The 19,177-nt window shown below is 35.7% G+C and overlaps 1 protein-coding gene across 1 annotated transcript in view; it reads left to right on the top strand.

Moving 5' to 3' along the window:
• LOC123864643 (D(2) dopamine receptor A) overlaps positions 1-3,948 on the top strand; it is a 95,641-nt gene extending 91,693 nt beyond the window's left edge. Inside the window, exon 10 of the mRNA XM_045905246.1 lies at positions 3,573-3,948. Within this exon, the coding sequence (XP_045761202.1) occupies positions 3,573-3,765 (193 nt within the window). The 3' untranslated portion in view covers positions 3,766-3,948. The remainder of the gene's footprint in view (positions 1-3,572) is intronic.
• Positions 3,949-19,177: the final 15,229 nt, after the last annotated feature.

Raw genomic sequence — 19,177 nt, 5'->3', positions numbered from 1 at the left:
ATAGAATTAGACCTACGATCACCTATGCCTACCTATTCATGCGACAGTTTTGTATTTACCTTGTAATTTTACAGGATAATTTCTTCTTATCCTTCTCAAATATAGGTATAATCTGTTAAAAGTATAAAAATAAAGTCCCAATATACCTGCTTAATATTTCGTATCTATTTGTAATGATTATCATACTTTCGTTCGCACAGTATGTAGATTGTAGGTACAATATGTTTTTCAAAACAAAACCTGTAGTCAAAATCCAGGTTAACAAGCCTTTGGTTACGTAGTCTCTCGATCGAAGATGTATTATTCATCACGAACCACGAATTCGTTAATTTAAATTCATTCATAGGCAAAGAAAATTTAAATTCAGAAAGAAAAAATCTATCATCAAAAACAAAGGTTTTAGACAGCGTACCTTTGCTTATAGGAATTTTTATGAGACATTTTCTAAAGACAGTCTCGTCCACGCTGTGAAAACATACAAACCACTGTTAGGTTATTTTTAAAAAATTGATTCGTGTTGTCAAAAGTAATATATAATTATTAATTTATCTGATGAAGGTAGTTTGATAAAATCGATATTTGGCTCATTCGATGTCATACAATCTGTTGCTAGGCGGCCAACAAGATTGAACTTGCATAAATACGGGTGTTTCGAAGGTTTTAGTTTAGTCTCCTTCCGAGATTCGGGGCGATATCGCATATTTTCGGTATTTGGATTGTGAACTGGATAATTAGATGAGCGTGATTGCTATCAGCAATCACGCTCTAATTAAATTATTTATTTTGGCATTAGTTTGTTTAGATTAAAACTCTCGGATAACCTCTACACATTGAACCTGGTGTTTTTTGTGTTGGTTTTGAGAGGACATTCCAATTATTCGATAAAAATATTTAAATAATACCTGCTTTTCTGAGTGACGCCAATACCACATATTCAGTAGTGAAAAATTGTGTTGATCGAAAATAATTATTCTCTCGAATCGTTATTGTGAACATCTTTATCAAAACAAGGTCTTTGCGGCGAAACTTATTTAATAAAGTTTAATACAATAATTATTTATGTACGTTCTACACAAAACGATTTTTATTGATGTGGACGCGGCTTAAAGATTAAAATATAGACTTTCATATTTTCAAATTGAGCATTTTCCCCCCAAATTTTATCTTCTTTCTAAATAATAGTTTTGCACTTCTAACTTGAAAAGTTCACTATAAAACTAGATTATGTAATAGGTAAGGTTAGGTATTAGAAGTTTAGGTAGTTTATCGAATTAGCGCTTTTGCACAATTCAATAAAACTTTGAAAAATACTGCCCAGTGCCAATTGAAATAGAATTTCAAACTTCCTATGTTTGATATTAGATAACTCTTCGTGACTTCAATACGTTTGAGAAGTAGTCAATTCTAGAACTCGTGTTTCGAATACTTGTCTACTTGTAAAGGGCAGAATACAGTTTAAAAATAAGTAGATAGGTATAGTTTTTAAAGTTTACATACATTGAATCAAGGAACTCTAATAGTTTTATCTAGTTTAAATAGTACTAAGCGGTAAAAGTCTAATGGTCAAGACTTCAACATCCTGTTGAGGGGGTATTCCAAATTCTTCTGGCTGGGTGTGTTAGAAACGAGGAAGCGAATCGTTTTGTATAACTCCGAGGAATTTCTGACGGAGAAGGATTTGACCATAGTCCACCCTGGCCAAATGCTGATTAGGAGACTTCTCACAATCTTGAGAACTTTATGGAGAACTCTCAGGCATGCAGGTTTCTTCACCATTTTCCTTCACCGTTAAAATAAGTGAATTGCTTAAAACGCACTTAACTCCAAAAAATTGGAAGTGCGTGCGAACCCCGATCTACCAAACAGGAGGACACTTAACCTCTAAGGTATCACCGCTAAATTAATTGCTATTCCATAATAATAGCTTAGAACAATGTATGGCTATCAAAGCAGAACTAAGTTAGCCTAAGCTTATATTGTATTTGGCTGTGGAGAGCCCAAGTTCTAATATATTCAAAACTCGGTAACTTAAGTTCTAAGTGACGAGGACTTTGTTGTGTCAGGAACAGCACGAGCGGTCGTTATGTAAGCGAGGTTATATTTAAGGCACTTGTTCCACCGCCGACGCTTAGCGATAAACGACTCGAGCTAAAACTAGAAACGAGTTGGCGAGCAACGAGGAGCGAACGTGTAGTTGGGATAGTTTTGTGGCTAGGCTATGAGCGAGTGTGGGAGTGTGACGGCGCGACTAATTTCCCCATAAACATCAATTACTCACTAAGCAAACTGTGCGAGTGTTTTGGGCACCAAGAGAGTGTTGCTGTGTTTGTCTTTGATAGTTCTTGTCGCTGCAGCAGTGGAGAGATATAATGTACAAAATATTGCTCTCTTCCATTGACCTGGAATCATACATCGTTTGTACATTTCTTGAGCGAGAAAATAGCCCATAGCTAATAGCTTCCTCATCGGCAGTGGGACAAGTGCCTAAACGAGATGTTTGAATTTTGCATTCATATTCCCTATTCCCAATGTACCTATTCCCATATCCGCTAGTTTCACATTCAGTTTCGACGATCTAACCGGTGCAGTGAGCGATAGCCTAGTTATTAAGTTACTCAATGACGGGTGGATATCGTTGGTTCGGGAGTTACTAAGGTACTAAGAGAACATTGAATAAACAAGGCCATTCAGTGCTAGATCAGCGTACATTCAAAATCCTTTATTGTGTCATTTGTTTTATCTTTTCGTATTTTGTCTCTTTTATGTTTGTATATTAATTTATCATTATTCATCTGGTGGCACTGCCGTTCCAATTAGATATAAAATATAAAAATCAGCCTCATATTCGGGGGTCCAAGATTCCATCCCGAACACGTTCTAAATTATCTGCGCTATGTACGTTATGCAATAAATAATATCACATGCAAAGAAAAACATCGTGAATAACCCGAATGAATCGGAGCTCCCTATCTATAATGTTCTCAAGGCTGTGTGAATTCCGCCAATTCAAAAAAAAAAAATCGAAATTCAAAATATTTTTATTCAGTTAGACTTTTACAAGTAATACTTTTGAATCGTCAAGAGCATCTACCACTGGTTCGGAATGCCTTTCCTACCGAGGCCACAGGTAATCCACACTAGGCCAGCGTCATTCTAGTATGGATGGGCGATAATTTCTCATGATGATTTTTTTTTAAATTTAGATACAAATTAGCCCTTAACTGCAATCTCACCTGGCGGTAAGTGATGTTGCAGTCTAAAATGGAAGCTGGCTAACCTGGAAGGGGTATGGCAGTTTTTATTAAACCTATACCCCTTTGGTTTCTACACGGCATCGTACCGGAGCACTAAATCGCTTGGCGGCACCGCTTTGCCGTTAGGGTAGTAACTACCACGGTCGTAGTCTCCCACCAGACCAGACCAGACCAGAAATTTAGAAATTATAAAATTCCAAACCCCTGCCCTGAATCGAGCCCGGGACCTCCCACTAATAAGACCACAGCGCTTACCACTGAGCCATGGGGGTTTTCAAAGTGATGAGATGATTAGATAAAGAAATGTTTCTATTTCAGAAGGGGTCGTTGCACTCGCTATAGATCAGTCGGCTCGACTCGCGGCGCCTCCCAGCTTTGCGCGCGATCTGCGTTGCCCCTCGCGATATCCTTGCGGCCTTCCGCTATGCCCACCACTTCGCCGCTGGTGCAGGAAACTACAGAGACTGTGCTCATGGAACCACAGTTGGGTGATTTTAAATTGCGCTATTAAGAGGAGATTCTTCGTAGCGCGCTTCATACTAACGTAGTTTGGTTCTCATATGAATTTTTTCGACACATTCTCGAAATTAATATCTGTATTTGTTATTTTCCTGATTTATATAACGCCGCTGCGCATGCAAAATCCGCTATGTATTTTTTTAAATTTTAGTTTTTTTTTAGGATTTTGTTCAATTTCAAAAGGCACGTGTGAAGGAAAAAACCGGGTTTTAAGCGAATGTGCTAGTTATGGAGATAACCTTTTTAGCTATGTGATTTTAATCTAAAAGTAAAGAAATTTTTTTCAAAAAAAAAAAAAAATTCCACGTAGAGGGATTTTCATGCACAGCGACGATAACAAAAATCAGACAAGTTAGAGTCGGACTCGCATACGAAGGTTTCCGTATAGATAGAGAACCCGTGAGAGCCAAACCTTCGTTATTTTATAAAAGCTGAATTTCTCTACGCATTGTCCCCAATACAGGGAGGAACGATAAGCGACTATGAAGTTTGGTCATCGTGGCTTTGGCAGATAATTAATAGATGACAAAGGTGTACTTTGTCAAATTTTACACTTTGATGAAAATTTTTATAAGTACTTCTTTGTTACCTTTATCTGCCAAAGCCACGACGATCCAAACTTCACAGTCGCTGATCGTTTGTACCTGTGTTGCTGATAAAGCGCATAGAAACTTTCAGCTTTTATTAAATAACGAAGGTCTAGCCCTCACGGGCTATTAGTCCAGTACCATCGCATAAAGTTAAACAATATGTTTTTTTAAATTAACTATGTAAATATTTTGTAATATAAAGAATATGATTATGATTTAGGTTTTCAAGCTCATTTATATGTACCTAACTAATGTTAATTGTTGATGTGCAATAAAAATACAAGACGAATTATTAAAATAAACTACCTAACTAACATTTAAATTAGCAAATAGGTGTGATAAATGACGAAGATACAATCTTCAAAGACATAACCTGGGTATCAAGTATCAAGTATCAGTTCGCAAACTGATATCGCTTTAAGTTGCTTCCTAAAGAATACTTTCTGCATTTCAAGAAAGAGGAAAATAATTCATACCTAGTGTTTCTCAATAGATTTCGGGATTTTAAGTTTAAAATGTGTGGTTTACAAGCTACTTCTCCTAGTTTATAGATTTTACAGATGATGATGACAATCCTACTTCTGTACTTCTGTTGAACTATCGTTATAAACATTTAAGTAGAGGACGCAAGCGTCTCAAGTTCTCAGTAAATAGTAGACCCAAAAATAGTACAGCAATAATACTATGTAGATATACATATAAACGTGTCTGTATATTATGTTAAACAAATAGACCAAATAATCCGGGCTAGTCTCAACAGTTTTTATTTCAATGATTGACTCGGGTTCTTTACTTTTGAGTTTAGTTTCCTTTTATAGGAGGTAAGATCTTCTTTCAAAAGTTTTGGTATGTTATTTTTTACAATGTGCTTTATTAAATACCAAAAGTTTAGTGCCAAATACGTTGTAGATATATGTAAGAATTGCATAATATACTTAAATACTACAAATAGTTTAATTATCTATTTTGTAAATACTTTTAGAATTATTGATAATTGCATAAGAAAGTAATACGTCTAAGGTGAAACTCGCTCGTCTAAAGACAGATATAATATGTAAATATAATAAACCTTTTAGATCATTTTTATTAGAATAATACGCGTTAATGTGTAGATATTTGGTGGAAGACTATCAATTAGTATCTCAATATTTTAGGTATCCTATTTGACTGTATGTAGAATAAAAGTTATTTTCAAAGTAAATGTCTTTTCTTTCACTTTTTGGCTAATACTCTGGCGTATTTTTATTCTATAAGATCCTGGGTTCGTCGATGAGTGTTCACCATTGTAATTAACATTCCAGTATGTCATGCTACGAAAAAACGTAGCATCATCGTAGCACGTTGTATGACATGCTACTCATGCTACGAAAAAACGTAGCATTATCGTAGCACTTTGTTTTATGACTTGAATAAAACATTACTAAGAATAGTTGCTGAGGTAAGAGGATGGTAAGCCTTTAAATGTCTGCGCATATAAAAATAAAAAAAATAACACAGTAACTATAAACTTACAAACTATGGCAGCGGTGATGCCTTCGAGTTCGTCCTCATGGATTTAGAACTGAAAATTCCATGGGAATGCTTTAATTTTCTGGCATAAAAAGTAACTTATTTCACTATGAAGGTAAAGGCCGCAATTGAGCCTGTAATTTATAAGAACAATTACGTAAGTAGCATACGTAATTAATTTACAACTTACTATTGTAAATGTGCGTTGATATGAGTGTTTGCGTTAGTTTTATCGTAAGTTAATGACGTAAGCTACCGCGTGCGTGAGTATAACTTACAGATGTCACACAGCCATAATCCATGCAAAAAAATCACGGCGAAATTGCACCGTTGCGGTGTGATTGAAATTCAATTGACTTTTCGAAGTTTTATGTTAAAGTCCCGGAAATGACTTACAAGGAAAATAATATCTCAATTTTCCTCTCCAATAATCTTGATTTAATTTTATATAAATTCGACCCGTCGAGTAGCAAGGATGGGGAAGACAAATTGAATAATTTCCTACGTGAGTTACTGAAGGTTTGGATTTATTACAATAATTGGTTATAGGAAATCTTTTTGACTACCTGTCTTAGTGAGGGAAATAAATCGGCACTGTTGCATCGATGCACTGTTGTGTATAGAATAATAATATCTTTTATTATTTGGATACAACTTAGCTCTTGACTGCTCTAAATCTTGACCTGTGAGTCTATCATGGTAAAATGACAGCTGCAAAGTGACAATCGCAATCCTTTCTGAGTTCTGATTGGCCAACACCGCTGACACTATCTCGCTATTGGTTAAATTGCATTGTAGCTAAAATACTACACGATTGCAATTGATGGAGCCTTTCCGTAATTGACCAACTTAGTAAGCGATGATGCAGACTAAAACGGTTTACCAAAACGAATTTATAGAAAACGAGGTTTTATTTCGCGGTGAACTAAGTACTATACCTAAATTAGAAGAGAAGCGCAAAATTAGATACTTATAAAAAGGAAAATTTTGCCTGTATTTTATACTTATGTATAAAGTAAAGGTAAAGTTTTTTTGTTCAATGAAATCTTAAAATGCCCACTAAACGAAGACAATTAGCCCAAAATAAAGTGATTCAAAAATAAGTCTCATTTTATTTCAAACGAAATATTTTCTGAGAAGTCTTAGAACTCGCGCAATGAAGTAAAAAGTGTGAATAATTGGATCTTTTACGTCACTTGTTTTTCTACTTGCTGACAAAAATGTTTTCTATCGATGATTTGTTTTAAAACCAATTGGGATTTGATTGTATCAAAAATGTCTCAACTCAATTACATTCATTTTCGGTTTGTATCTTCACTTCTAAGCATAACTTCACTTCTCGAAATGGAATGACTTATGCTCTAAGTATAATCCATACTTACTATACTATTATTATAAATGCGAAAATGTGCCTGTCTGTTTGTCTGTCTGTCTGTCTGCTACCTTATCACGGCCCAACAGTTAAACTGTTTTTGATGAAATTTGGTAATCAAAGAGTTCTCACGGTATTCTTAAAAGCCCATCGGTGTAACCGATTTGTATGAAATTTGGTACCGAGGTAGCTTGCGTCCATGTAATTGACAAAGGCAACTTTTTATCCCAGAAAATTAAACAGTTCCCACGGGATCTTTAAAACCTAAATCCACGCGGACGAAGTCGCGTTCATCCTCTAGTACCTACATTAATAAAACAAACTGAAAAATGGCATGTTTATATTGAGTTCATCATGAAAATCTATCATAGTATAACTGTATAACTTAAGCTACAAGATGCACAAATGCGCCCCGGTATGAGAAGAAGCACACAAAAAACATTAAAATATGCTAAATTTTTTGTACTAATTAATACATTTATGTGGCATTCTTCTATTAGGATCAAAGTTATGTTCAATAGAAGCAATTGGCGCAACTACCAATTGTACAACAGCTATAAGAAATCTTAAACAATAAGATACCTATCATCTATTTGAAAATTGTATGTACCTACTCGAATCCTACGAAATCCTTCTATTGCCTTTGGATCTATAACTATTATAACTTAGTAATAAGTTGCCAAATAATTCTAATAATAACAATTTGCGCACCTAATGACTACTAGTATCAATGTTCATGAATAAATTTCTATCAAAGTTTCATATTGTATTTGTGTTACAATATACCTTCTGTGTTCAGGTATTATAAAGAGTATCTAGGGAGTCTATGATAAAATAGTTTAATGGAAATATACGTGTATAGCAATATTATACTGGTTACACATAATAATCACGTATTAGGTTTAGCTATTACAAGCCTTTCAATAACTTTATTCAGATATTTATTAGAAACACTACATCATTTCGAACAAGTATTACTCACATAATAATAGATTTTCAAGGTATTTCCATAAATATTGGTATTCGCGCTTTCAGTTAAAAACGAAGCAATACGTGTTTTAGGATTTTTGGCAATTAAACCCCATAGAAGATTAAATAGGGGATGAAAATTTATATGAAAATCCGTCATTTTTCAAATCATACGTGTTTCGAGATTTTTGAAACTTACACTTACCTGAGCGAAACCGCGGCGGGTCTGCTAGTTTATCTATTTTAGTAAGCTAGCGTAGTGTTGCAGGTTTCCCATTTAAAAGGTTTGCTGATAAATTATTGCTGGTTGGCGGGAAGTGGCTGGATGAGGAAGGCTGAGGACCGGGTGTAGTGGCACTCTATAGGATAGGCCTATGTCCACCAGTGGACTTCCATAGGCTGATGACGATGATTATAAATTATAATTTTGTATAATTAATCATCGTATCTACAAGAGGGAAGAAGAAGTAAGTATTTAAGGAATGCCTTGACTATATTAAGGAAAGTTTCGGCTGAACCTTAAATTTTAAATAGCCATAAATTCATTTAACGAGCCAACTTTTGCTTGAAATTTGCCCGTGTCACAAAATATATAGTCACCAAATTTGTCGCAGTTCAAGTGATATTATGATACCTAATAAAAAAAAAATTAGCCGAATTTCGTCTTTGAAGCGCGGGGCGAAGCTAAGGTGGGTTTTTCGCCGACGGTGGCCGAAGCCGATGGTTCAGTTGGCCTGGCAACTTGCTTAGTGTAAACAGAGTAATAATCTACCATTCATCATATCTATTCGAAAAACGAACATTGGCACTAGAGGATAGCGGGAACAAAATTCTATTTTGTTCTTATGGGACTTTGAACTGTGTCTCTTTTGATTGGCGCGCATTCGTGTTTTTGTATGTGTTTTGTTTTTTCTCACTTGTTGTCACTCGGACCAAAATATTGTTCTCGGGCAGTATTTGAATAACTTGCTACGCTCAGGATTCAAAATAACACCTTCAAAGAACAAAATATCGCTTTGGCCTCTTGTAATACAAATAACTATTCACATTATGACTCAAATCATTATGAATTTTGTACCTCTACCATCCAGAAGAAACGCAAAGTCACGCAATTTGTCTAAAATTGGGTGTCATTAGGAAATCGTAAAGTATAAGCTCGGCGTTCACTTAGCGTAAAACCAAAAGACATTTTGAGGAATGAAACGAGATTCGAGGTGCGGACGGACGTGTACAAGTATGATAGTTTAAAGAAGGAGAGTTTGGATGAAAACGTATTTTATATCCTAGCTATTATGTTCCTGGTTTATGACCAGTGGTAAAACGATTTTAACCGATTTTAAGAATTTAAAACTCTTTTTTATAAGCCGAGCTCTTTGATGTTATCAAATAAGATTTCAAAAACTATTTTCTAGTTGACTCTTCCCAGCTTAGCTCGCGTGAAATTTATGCAAATCCTTTCATAATGAAGGTATCTGGTAAAGAAAATCTACATGTAGAATTTCAAGTTTTTAGACGTAGTGGTTTTCAGTCACTCAGTTTCTTTTAGATTTTATACTTCAAGCTATACTAATATTATAAAGAGGTATAAAGTTTATAACTTTGTTTGTAGGAAGCAATTTCTGGAACTAATGAAGTGGTTTTGAAAATTCTTTCACCAATAGAAAGCTACTATACACTCTTTTTGATTGACATACTTAGGCTATATTTTATTTTAAATATACGTGCAAAATCGGGGTGGGTTGCTAGTGTTTTATATACTAGGTGGTAGAAGCATCAGGGTGGCATACATTAATTTGAAGGCACAACTTGTTAGTAAAAGTTTTCTCTTTTCTTTTGTATTCTTTATATATTAAGTAAAGCTAATAATGCCCGGTATGCGTTGCTGTACGACTAGCGATTTGCGCGTTGAAATTCAATGCTTTAGCACTGAGCTGTTGACAGAAATTAGGTAGGTAAGTTCAGGTTCTAATAGGTTATTGCTCGATGCTCACAACTCAAATATGATTATATGCTTAAACATGGCAATAATTATATTCGTCAGTAATTATAGAATCAATATAGAGTAATTATAGAGTCAGGGTATGGCAGTAATTATAGAGTCAAGAGGAAGGCGATTATCTCATTGATAGCATCTAAGTTTCGTAATAGTACAAGGTCAGGATCGGGTCAGTAACTTGTAATTGGCTAATTTCGGAGGATAGAACTTTTTGGATAAAATTGGAATAAGGTTAGGATAGACTTGTTATATAACTTTTCTGTTACGAACTTGAATGGGGTTAATACTATCAGCATCCTGAGGGTCGAGGTTACTCCATAATACGTACACAATTTGTTGATAATACATCACCTAAATAGCTACATCTACTTTACTTTTTTTAGTTTAATTAAAAGGTAAATAGTAGCTTCTCGCTGAAATATAAGAGGCGCACTATACACGGGCCATACGATCTTGTTACTGCCTGAGTGAAAAACCTAACTCCAAAAGGTCTAAAGCGTCAGATCACGTCACTTCCCGTTTCTCCGAAGTTTCTGCCAAATGGGGATAGCTAAAGTATAGGTATTAGGTGTAAAAAAAACGTTCCGTACCCAAAGGTTGCCAACGGGAGTCTATTATCCGTCCAACCGTCGATCCGTCCGTCCGTTCGTCCGTATGTCTGTCAACGTACTGTATCTCGTGAACCTAGAGTAGTGGTAGGTATTTCTACTGCTGCTACATAAACAAAAAATACAAAAAATGTAAAAATTGCCGCCATGAAAATTAAGAAACGCTAGTTAGTAATTATACTTACATAAAAGCTATTCACAATAAAATAATAAGTACCTAAAGGAACGTTTATTGAACAAAATAACGCAGAAGTAAAATACAAAGGAACTTTTTAAACTTTGAAATACATATACAATGAGCTTTGAATTCAGTTCTCAATGTTCTGGAGTTTTTGTTTGAGTTGGATAATTCCGGTACTTTTGGTTCCGAAAGAAAGGAATAAACTTTATTTAGTGCTTAGATAGGATCTAGTTGAAGGCTGAAGCTTCATCGGTACTATGTAAAGGGTCCAGTTCCCCAACCTCTGAAGCCCTCGACCACCTGTATGGTCCCATCGGCTTCTTGAGTGAGCTTGGATGGCTGGAGTGAAGACTTCGGCGGAGAGGAGCCATGCACGCACAACAGACGAAAACATTTAAGTGCGGAAACCAGTCCAGAGAAGAAAGCAAGAAGGCTCCAGTACTTCCAGCACACACTAGCCTAACGCGTTCGCCACACTGTTTTACAAGTGTAAATTAAAAATTTATAACACCTCCGACAAGTGAAGGTTACAGTAACTAGAAAAGAGCTGATAACTTTCAAACGGCTGAAACGATTTTCTTGGATTATAGCTAAGAACACTCTCGATCAAGCCACCTTTCAAACAAAAAAAAAAACTAAATTAAAATCGGTTCATTAGTTTAGGAGCTACGATGCCACAGACAGATACACAGATACACACGTCAAACTTATAACACCCCTCTTTTTGGGTCGGGGGCTAAAAATACGGCCAAGATCCTTTGACGATTGTATGAAACCCCACAAAAGTCCACAAACTGAACAGAATCACAGATCGGTAAATGAACACCAAAGGGAACTATACATTTACCAGATACAGGGGCGTTATATCAATATTTGTATAATACGTTGGGTCAATATTTGCCAGGCTTTTCGGGCGAGTAAATCTGCTCAGTTTATGTGCAAATACTGCATGCATTGCGCAAGTGAGCGTATTCGTAACAAATACGCACAAACAGCTTCCTTCATGCGAGAACCATCACCTTAACCCAACACCCCACTACTGAGCATGGCTTTCCTCTCAGAATGAGAAAGTGTTAGGTCCACCACGATGGTCAAGTGTGGGTTGGCAGACCTTACATACCTCTGAGAACAGTAAGGAGAACTTTAAAGCATACGGGTTTCCTCACCATTAAATGAAAGCGCGAAAGAAAATTAAAAAAAAAATGCGCAGCAGAGATTTTAAACTTATGTAACTGTTGCTTTTTAACAGAAAACAAAACATCTTTTAAATGTATTCAGATAAAGAAAAATTATTCACGGTTGTTTTTAAAACTTTCTCTGTGATAAAACACCTGCTCTTTGTGAAAAATTTTATTTTATGAAGGGCGACCCTGTCATTGCTTTTGATACAAAGATATAGAGAGACAGAAAATTATTTAAGTTACTAGTATGTACGTGTACCTACCTATTTACCTATTTATTTTATCTCTTCTAAAAATTTCAATTTGCAAAAGATGATGCTTAAATTACTTAGGTACATATTTTGTTCCTCCGTTGTTTACCTTTTATTAATATTTGTCTTAGCGGCTTACGGTTAAGTGTTTTATAAAAAAAAATTCAAACAGTTTTGTTCAATACTTTTTCATTTATTTTACGTTCATTCAAAAAAAATAAACTTATGAACTGTTACAATAATAAATGTTATATGCAACCACTGGAATAAGTTTCTTTAAGTAGCTTTTATTACTAAAAATGAATGATATGAGAACCTGTAGTAAATATTTAGGAGGTGCTTTAAAAGCTAATAATTGGAATAGTAGTCGACTACAATGGCAAACTTCTTTGGAGTCTTCTTTTTATTAACTGACTTTCAAAAAATAGAAAGTTCTAAATTAGGTGCATATTTTCAATATTTAAATTTAAGGACCCTAAAATATGAATTTGGTGTTCGTTAAAAAACTTACTAGTCTATCAGGGATCGACTGGCTGTCGATCAAGTTGGGAGAGTAGATGAAACCCAGAAGAATCGACTTAGAAATATTTTTACCTAGCACCTCTACAAAATCACCTACGGGCTCGGGGACTATAATTTATTTCCTCTATAAAATACGCCAGGTAAGGAAGCGAAATTAGATAATGTTCAACAATAAACCTACAAAGTAACCTGAGTGCTCCCAACTTGATAAAGGATTAAATTCTACTAAGTTGCATCGAGGAGGAAATTGTGTAGCGCGATTCACCGTGCTTGCTGATAACAAAGGGGTTTATATCGTGAAATATTGTAACGTGATATCACTGATCGACGCAACTGTGCTATTAGTAACTGAACTGCAGCCATGCCATTCTACTTAGGAGGTAGGATCCAGTGATCAATTTGTATATATGTACGAATTCGTCAAAGTGATTCAGCATTTACTTTTGTGTGTCTGTGAGTCAGCGTGAAAACTTAAATTTTTTGTTATGAAACATGCGACATAGCCCAACGAGCTGCAAAGGTGAAGCGGCAATGGGCAGAGCCTATAGTTAAAAAATGGATAGACGTATTGGGGTCCCAAAGTGCTGGAATATCAACCTCACACCGAAAAGCGTAGTGTTGGTGTCTACCAACACTGCACTTTCTTACGCAGTCTTCAGTCAGTCAAAGGGCATCAAATGAGTCGCAAAGGGCATGTGGAAGCCTTTAGAAGAGATATAGATATGAGACTCGATAGCTCAACGGTTGCGGAGCGGACTGAATTCCGAAAGGTCGGCGGTTCAAAACCCCACCCGTTGCACTATTGTAGTACCCACTTCTGGCACAAGCTTTACGCTTAGTTGGAGGGCAAAAGGGAAGGAAATGTTAGTCATGATTTAAATGGCTAATATTCTTATTTTTTTTAATCTCGATAGGACTTGGTGGGACCAAACAATAACTGTCATTTTGTATGGCACGCCGTGCCTTTTTTTAGTATGGCTAATATTCTTTGAAAAAAAAAAATGTCCAGCTGTGGACGTCTAGACGACGAAGTACGCTTTAGACTGGATACAAGCATCAGAGACTAAGTAGCGTGGAAGTCCCTACAAGAGACCTATCTTCAGCAGTAGGTATAGTACCAAAAACAAAATAAAATCAACATAAGTGTCAATTTTATGCCCAAAAATTTCTAAAATGTAAGTGTAAATGTAATGTAAATGTCTAAAAATATCTACTTACTATATAATTTTTCATAAAACTTGTCATAATAGATCCATCTAAATAGATAAGATTCGGATCGTCCATTTTTTCATAAATCTCGGGGCTTAAGTGAGTCCCTAGTTAATCCCCTGGATTTTAGTATCTTTGACCCCGCCACCGGCCATCTTGATATTATACCCAATAGGTAGTTATTATAGACTCAAAAGTTCAATTAAGCTGTCTAAAAGTATTGCCACGTATTTTCGTCGCCCATTTTGAATTTTTTTTCACGTCTTCCAGTTTCTCCTGAAATAATCCAGATGGTTAAAAGTTTTGTGATAAGACAATGATAATGACAATTACTAGCAATACGGATTTTTTATATTATTTTTATCACTTTTTGCAACATTTTCATTTATAATAGGAATCTATCTGGGAAAACTGAAATATGACGTCATTACCATTACATAATTAATTTTAATTTTTGGTCAAAAATTAAAAATCGGCCAAATGCGAGTCAGACTCGCGCACTGAGGGTTTCGTACTCGGGTATTTTTTCCGACATTTTGCACGATAAATCAAAAAGTATTATGCATAAAAATAAATAAAAATCCGTTTTAGAATATACAGGTGAAGCCCTTTCATATGATACCCCATTTGGTATGGTTATCTTACTTTGAAAATTGAAACATATTTTAATTTTTTTTTAATGATGTGACCACAAATTCGCGGTTTTCAGATTTATTCATATGATACCCCAAGGTACCAGTAGCACATAGCAGTAGCAGATAGGGATGTGAAAAATATTTTCACAGCCCCATCGCCTTATCCACTTTGACGAATTGGCTGTTTGGAATAGAAATAGCTCGAATTATCTATCAGAAAGGTTAAGTTTTAATCCGGAAAGTCAAAAAGTTTCCACAGGATTAAAAAAAAAGCCTAACATCCATGCGGACGAAATCGCCGGCATGACCTAGCACCTAATAAATCAAATCATATTTCACCAACATTAAACTATAGTGTTGTCCATGTCAATTTGATTTGTGTTTATTTAATGAAGTAAACCAAATATTGACCTTTGAGTCGATCAACAAAGTAATTTATCACTCGTGGTTGGGTATTTCTTTGAAGCTGACTGATGTTAGAGCAGGTAAAAATAATTCTTAACTTTGGGTAAGCTTTAATTTTACAAACAAATTATAGGAATGTTGTTAACAGAAGATTGGATAGGTATGCCAACTTTTTTATAACTTGGAACTTAGTTATTATTCATAACTTCGTAAGTTACTTTTCTCTTTTATGAGTGATTTAAGTACTTACGTCTTGAATGAAGTTAGACCGAAATAGAAGCATCCGTAGATTTGATTCTTTTGGGATAGATTTTTCTATTACTTATACTAAACTAGTTGTCTCTGTCACTTTTACCTATGTGACGTTTTGTCGGTCTCAACGACAGAGACAACGCTCTACAAAATCGTTATCTCTTTCTAAAGTTCGATGTACAATATTTTCTAGCGTATACTGTACTTGCGTGTAAGTAACTTGAAGTAGAATGCATGAATGCATTCATATGTATTCAAAGAATATGAATACGTTCATATAGTTACTTCTTCGTGTTACAGCTTGTAATATTAAATCGACAGGCAAATAAATAAATGTTAAAATGAGTGGTAAAGTAGTTGAAGGATTCTACGACAGCTTAAGGAAATCTTTCTTTGCCTTGAGACTATTTGGCTTTTTCCCTATAACTGGATTGTTGAATAGAAATAGCAAGCATTCTAGGTAAGTGGATATTTATATTATTATAGGGTAACTTTTAATCCACCTGCGATAATATAATTTAAGGGTTGGTTCAGAATCGATAACTTAACCGATCTATGAAAAAAAAAATCAAATGGAAAAAAGCCGTGTCTTTCTGCCACTAAAATACTGCATGGTCACTTTACATCTAGGTAGGTATATAACTTAGGGCCGGTATTTTGTATCTACTACTAAAATAGAGTCGAGCCGAGTTTTTAACCGACTTCAAAAAAAGGAGGAGGTTCTCAATTCGTCGGTTTTTTTTTTTTGATAATGGTTAAATATCTGAGGACTTTTTTACGTCAGAGCAATACGATGTTATTGAGGCATGCCACAGCGTTGTATGTTAATAATAATAATTAAAATGTCACAAGTATCGTCGGCAGATTTTATACCGCAATATTCCAAGTTTACTGTTCGAGTCGCCACGGTATAAAAAAATATCAGTTTTAAGGGTTATTATAAAAAAGGTAGGCTGCAAAATTAAGATTTCCATTTTCGGCACGCCCCGAATTATAACCTGTTTGTTTCTCCGGCGTAAAACAGCCTTAGCTATTTAATTTCACGTACAGCTACACAGTTTTAACTTTGCCCAATCGATTTTTAACCCCCGATCCAAAAAGGGGGGTGTTATAAGTTTGACGTGTGTATCTATGTATCTGTCTGTGGCATCGTAGCTCCTCAACTAATGAACTGATTTTAATTTAGTTTTTTTTGTTTGAAAGGTGCAGGTTTGGTTGAATGGAGAGTGTTCAGCCGTTTGAAAGTTACCAGCTCTTTTCTAGTTATTACTGTAACCTTCACTTGTCGGGGGTGTTATAAATTTTTAATTTACACTTGTGTTTTAGATGCTCTTGGATACACCCGTATACTCCGTACCACGTGATAACTATAACGACAATAACTGGATTCTTTTTTGTGCATTTGTGTGACATCATAACTTCTAATAAGCGATTTAAAGCGTACGGTTAGTTTAATATATCTTTTCAATGATGATATACTCGTTATAATTATTATAGTCAAAATTATAGGTACATTACTAGATGATGCCCACGACTTCGTCCGCGTGGATTTTAAAAATCCCGTAGGAACTATCTGATTGAATGGAATGAAACCTGCCTCTGTTTTAAGTTCAGGGTGCATAAGTTGTTTCCATTCCTCAGCCAAATCGGTTTAGTCATTGTGGTGTGAAAGAGTAACTCGCTCACGCTCAAAGACCGAAAACACACTGAACGAAAAAACAGCTCACAACGCTTTTAGGCTATCGCGGAAATTCGTGTTATGGCTCTTATGAAAACACTTACGACGCGTTGTGGCGCACAGAAAAGCACCATAGTGAAATTTGTGTCGTTGTTATTACGCTATACGACTGCAACGCGTTGTGGCAATGAAGAAAAACCACGACGCGTTGTGGCAATGAAGAAAAACTGCAACGTGTTGTGGCAGTTAAGAAAAGCCACGATGCGTTGTGGCAATGAAGAAAAACTGCAACGCGTTGTGGCAATGAAGAAAAGCCACGATGCGTTGTGGCAATGAAGAAAAACTGCAACGCGTTGTGGCAATGAAGAAAAGCCACGATGCGTTGTGGCAATGAAGAAAAACTGCAACGCGTTGTGGCAATGAAAAAAAACTGCAACGCGTTGTGGCAATTAAGAAAAGCCATGATGCGTTGTGGCAATGAAGAAAAACTGCAACGCGTTGTGGCAATGAAGAAAAGCCACGATGCGTTGTGGCAATGAAGAAAAACTGCAACGCGTTGTGGCAATGAAAAAAAACTGCAACGCGTTGTGGCAATTAAGAAAAGCCATGATGCGTTGTGGCAATGAAGAAAAACTGCAACGCGTTGTGGCAATGAAGAAAAGCCACGATGCGTTGTGGCAATGAAGAATAACTGCAACGCGTTGTGGCAATGAAGAAAAGCCACGATGCGTTGTGGCAGTGAAGAAAAGCCACGTCGCGTCCTAAGCACTAGTTGGTGTAACTGTCGCAGCCAACTAGTTTATTTAGACGTCATGACCAGCGGGGTGATTCACTAACTCTGTTTCTGACACTGAATGATAGCCACCGAGCTTTTTTTTAATCCATTGAAGGTTTTCTACGAAATAATATTTTATTAGTCCTAAGTGAAGCAGCATTGTAGAACCAACCAATATCCTTCAGTATTAGAAACTGGGTTAGTGAATCGCCCCTGGTGAGATCGCAGTTAAGAGCTAACTTTGTAATGGCATAACTCACTCACTCACTCAGGGAAATGTGAGTTCGCATACTATTGTGGGTTGAATTTAGCGCACTTGACATAAGTATGAAAAATGAATTTAGAAGCCATTGTCAAAGCTTAAAATTATCTCTTCCTTTAGAAAACCTACTAATTCATGGCCTTGTAATTTTGGCTTTAATGTTTATGGTGAGATTAAGTTTCAATTGGAAAAAAATGATGGTCAAAATCGATGGACTAGAAAAGCAGCTGCCTCCTTTCAAGAATGGTCAACTTGTCGTAAAAAACATCAACCGTGTAATGATCTATCTGGCTTTGTTTGCTCTGGGTAAGAAGGTATTTTATATAATAAATAATATGTAAGCTCTCATGAATTCCTTACGACCTAGGACGGCTAGGATTTGCACTAGAGGGCCTACAAGACAGTTTTTAGCTAGGACAGTAAGTACTAATATAGTTTTTAAGTTATGAGTATTATTAATACTAACACTTTCAACTAGGAGTTAGCACTAAATTGTTACTAGCTCATACGGATATAATATGATGATGTATGCTTAAATGTAATAAGCTGATAGTAATAGTAAAATATGATTCCTGGAAGTTTCATAATTAATTTCGCATTATTTGAGGTAGACGAATGCCATAAATCCACATACTAATCTATACTAATAAATAAAATTGGAGTGTCTGTCTGTAAATTCGAAATAACTACCACATAGTAAAGTCATATGGTTATTTGAACGATACCATAACTGAATCACACGTTTTTAAAATTTTTGTCTGTCTGTCTGTCTGTCTGTCTGTCTGTCTGTCTGTTTAAAAAGGCTAATCTTCGGAACGGCTGAACCGATTTTAACGGGATTTTCACATACAAGTAGAGGATTGACCAGGGTGTAACATAGGCTACTTTTTAACCGACTTTCAAGAAGGGAGTTGTGTTTTTGTACCTATGTACACCGAAATCTCCGAGATTTCTGAACCGATTTGCGTCATTTCTTTTTTAATCGATAGAGGAACTTTGCGACATTGTT

This window comes from Maniola jurtina, chromosome 4, assembly GCF_905333055.1.
Source record: "Maniola jurtina chromosome 4, ilManJurt1.1, whole genome shotgun sequence".
NCBI classification, from domain to species: Eukaryota; Metazoa; Arthropoda; class Insecta; order Lepidoptera; family Nymphalidae; genus Maniola; species Maniola jurtina.
This window is presented reverse-complemented; position numbering and strand designations above follow the sequence as displayed.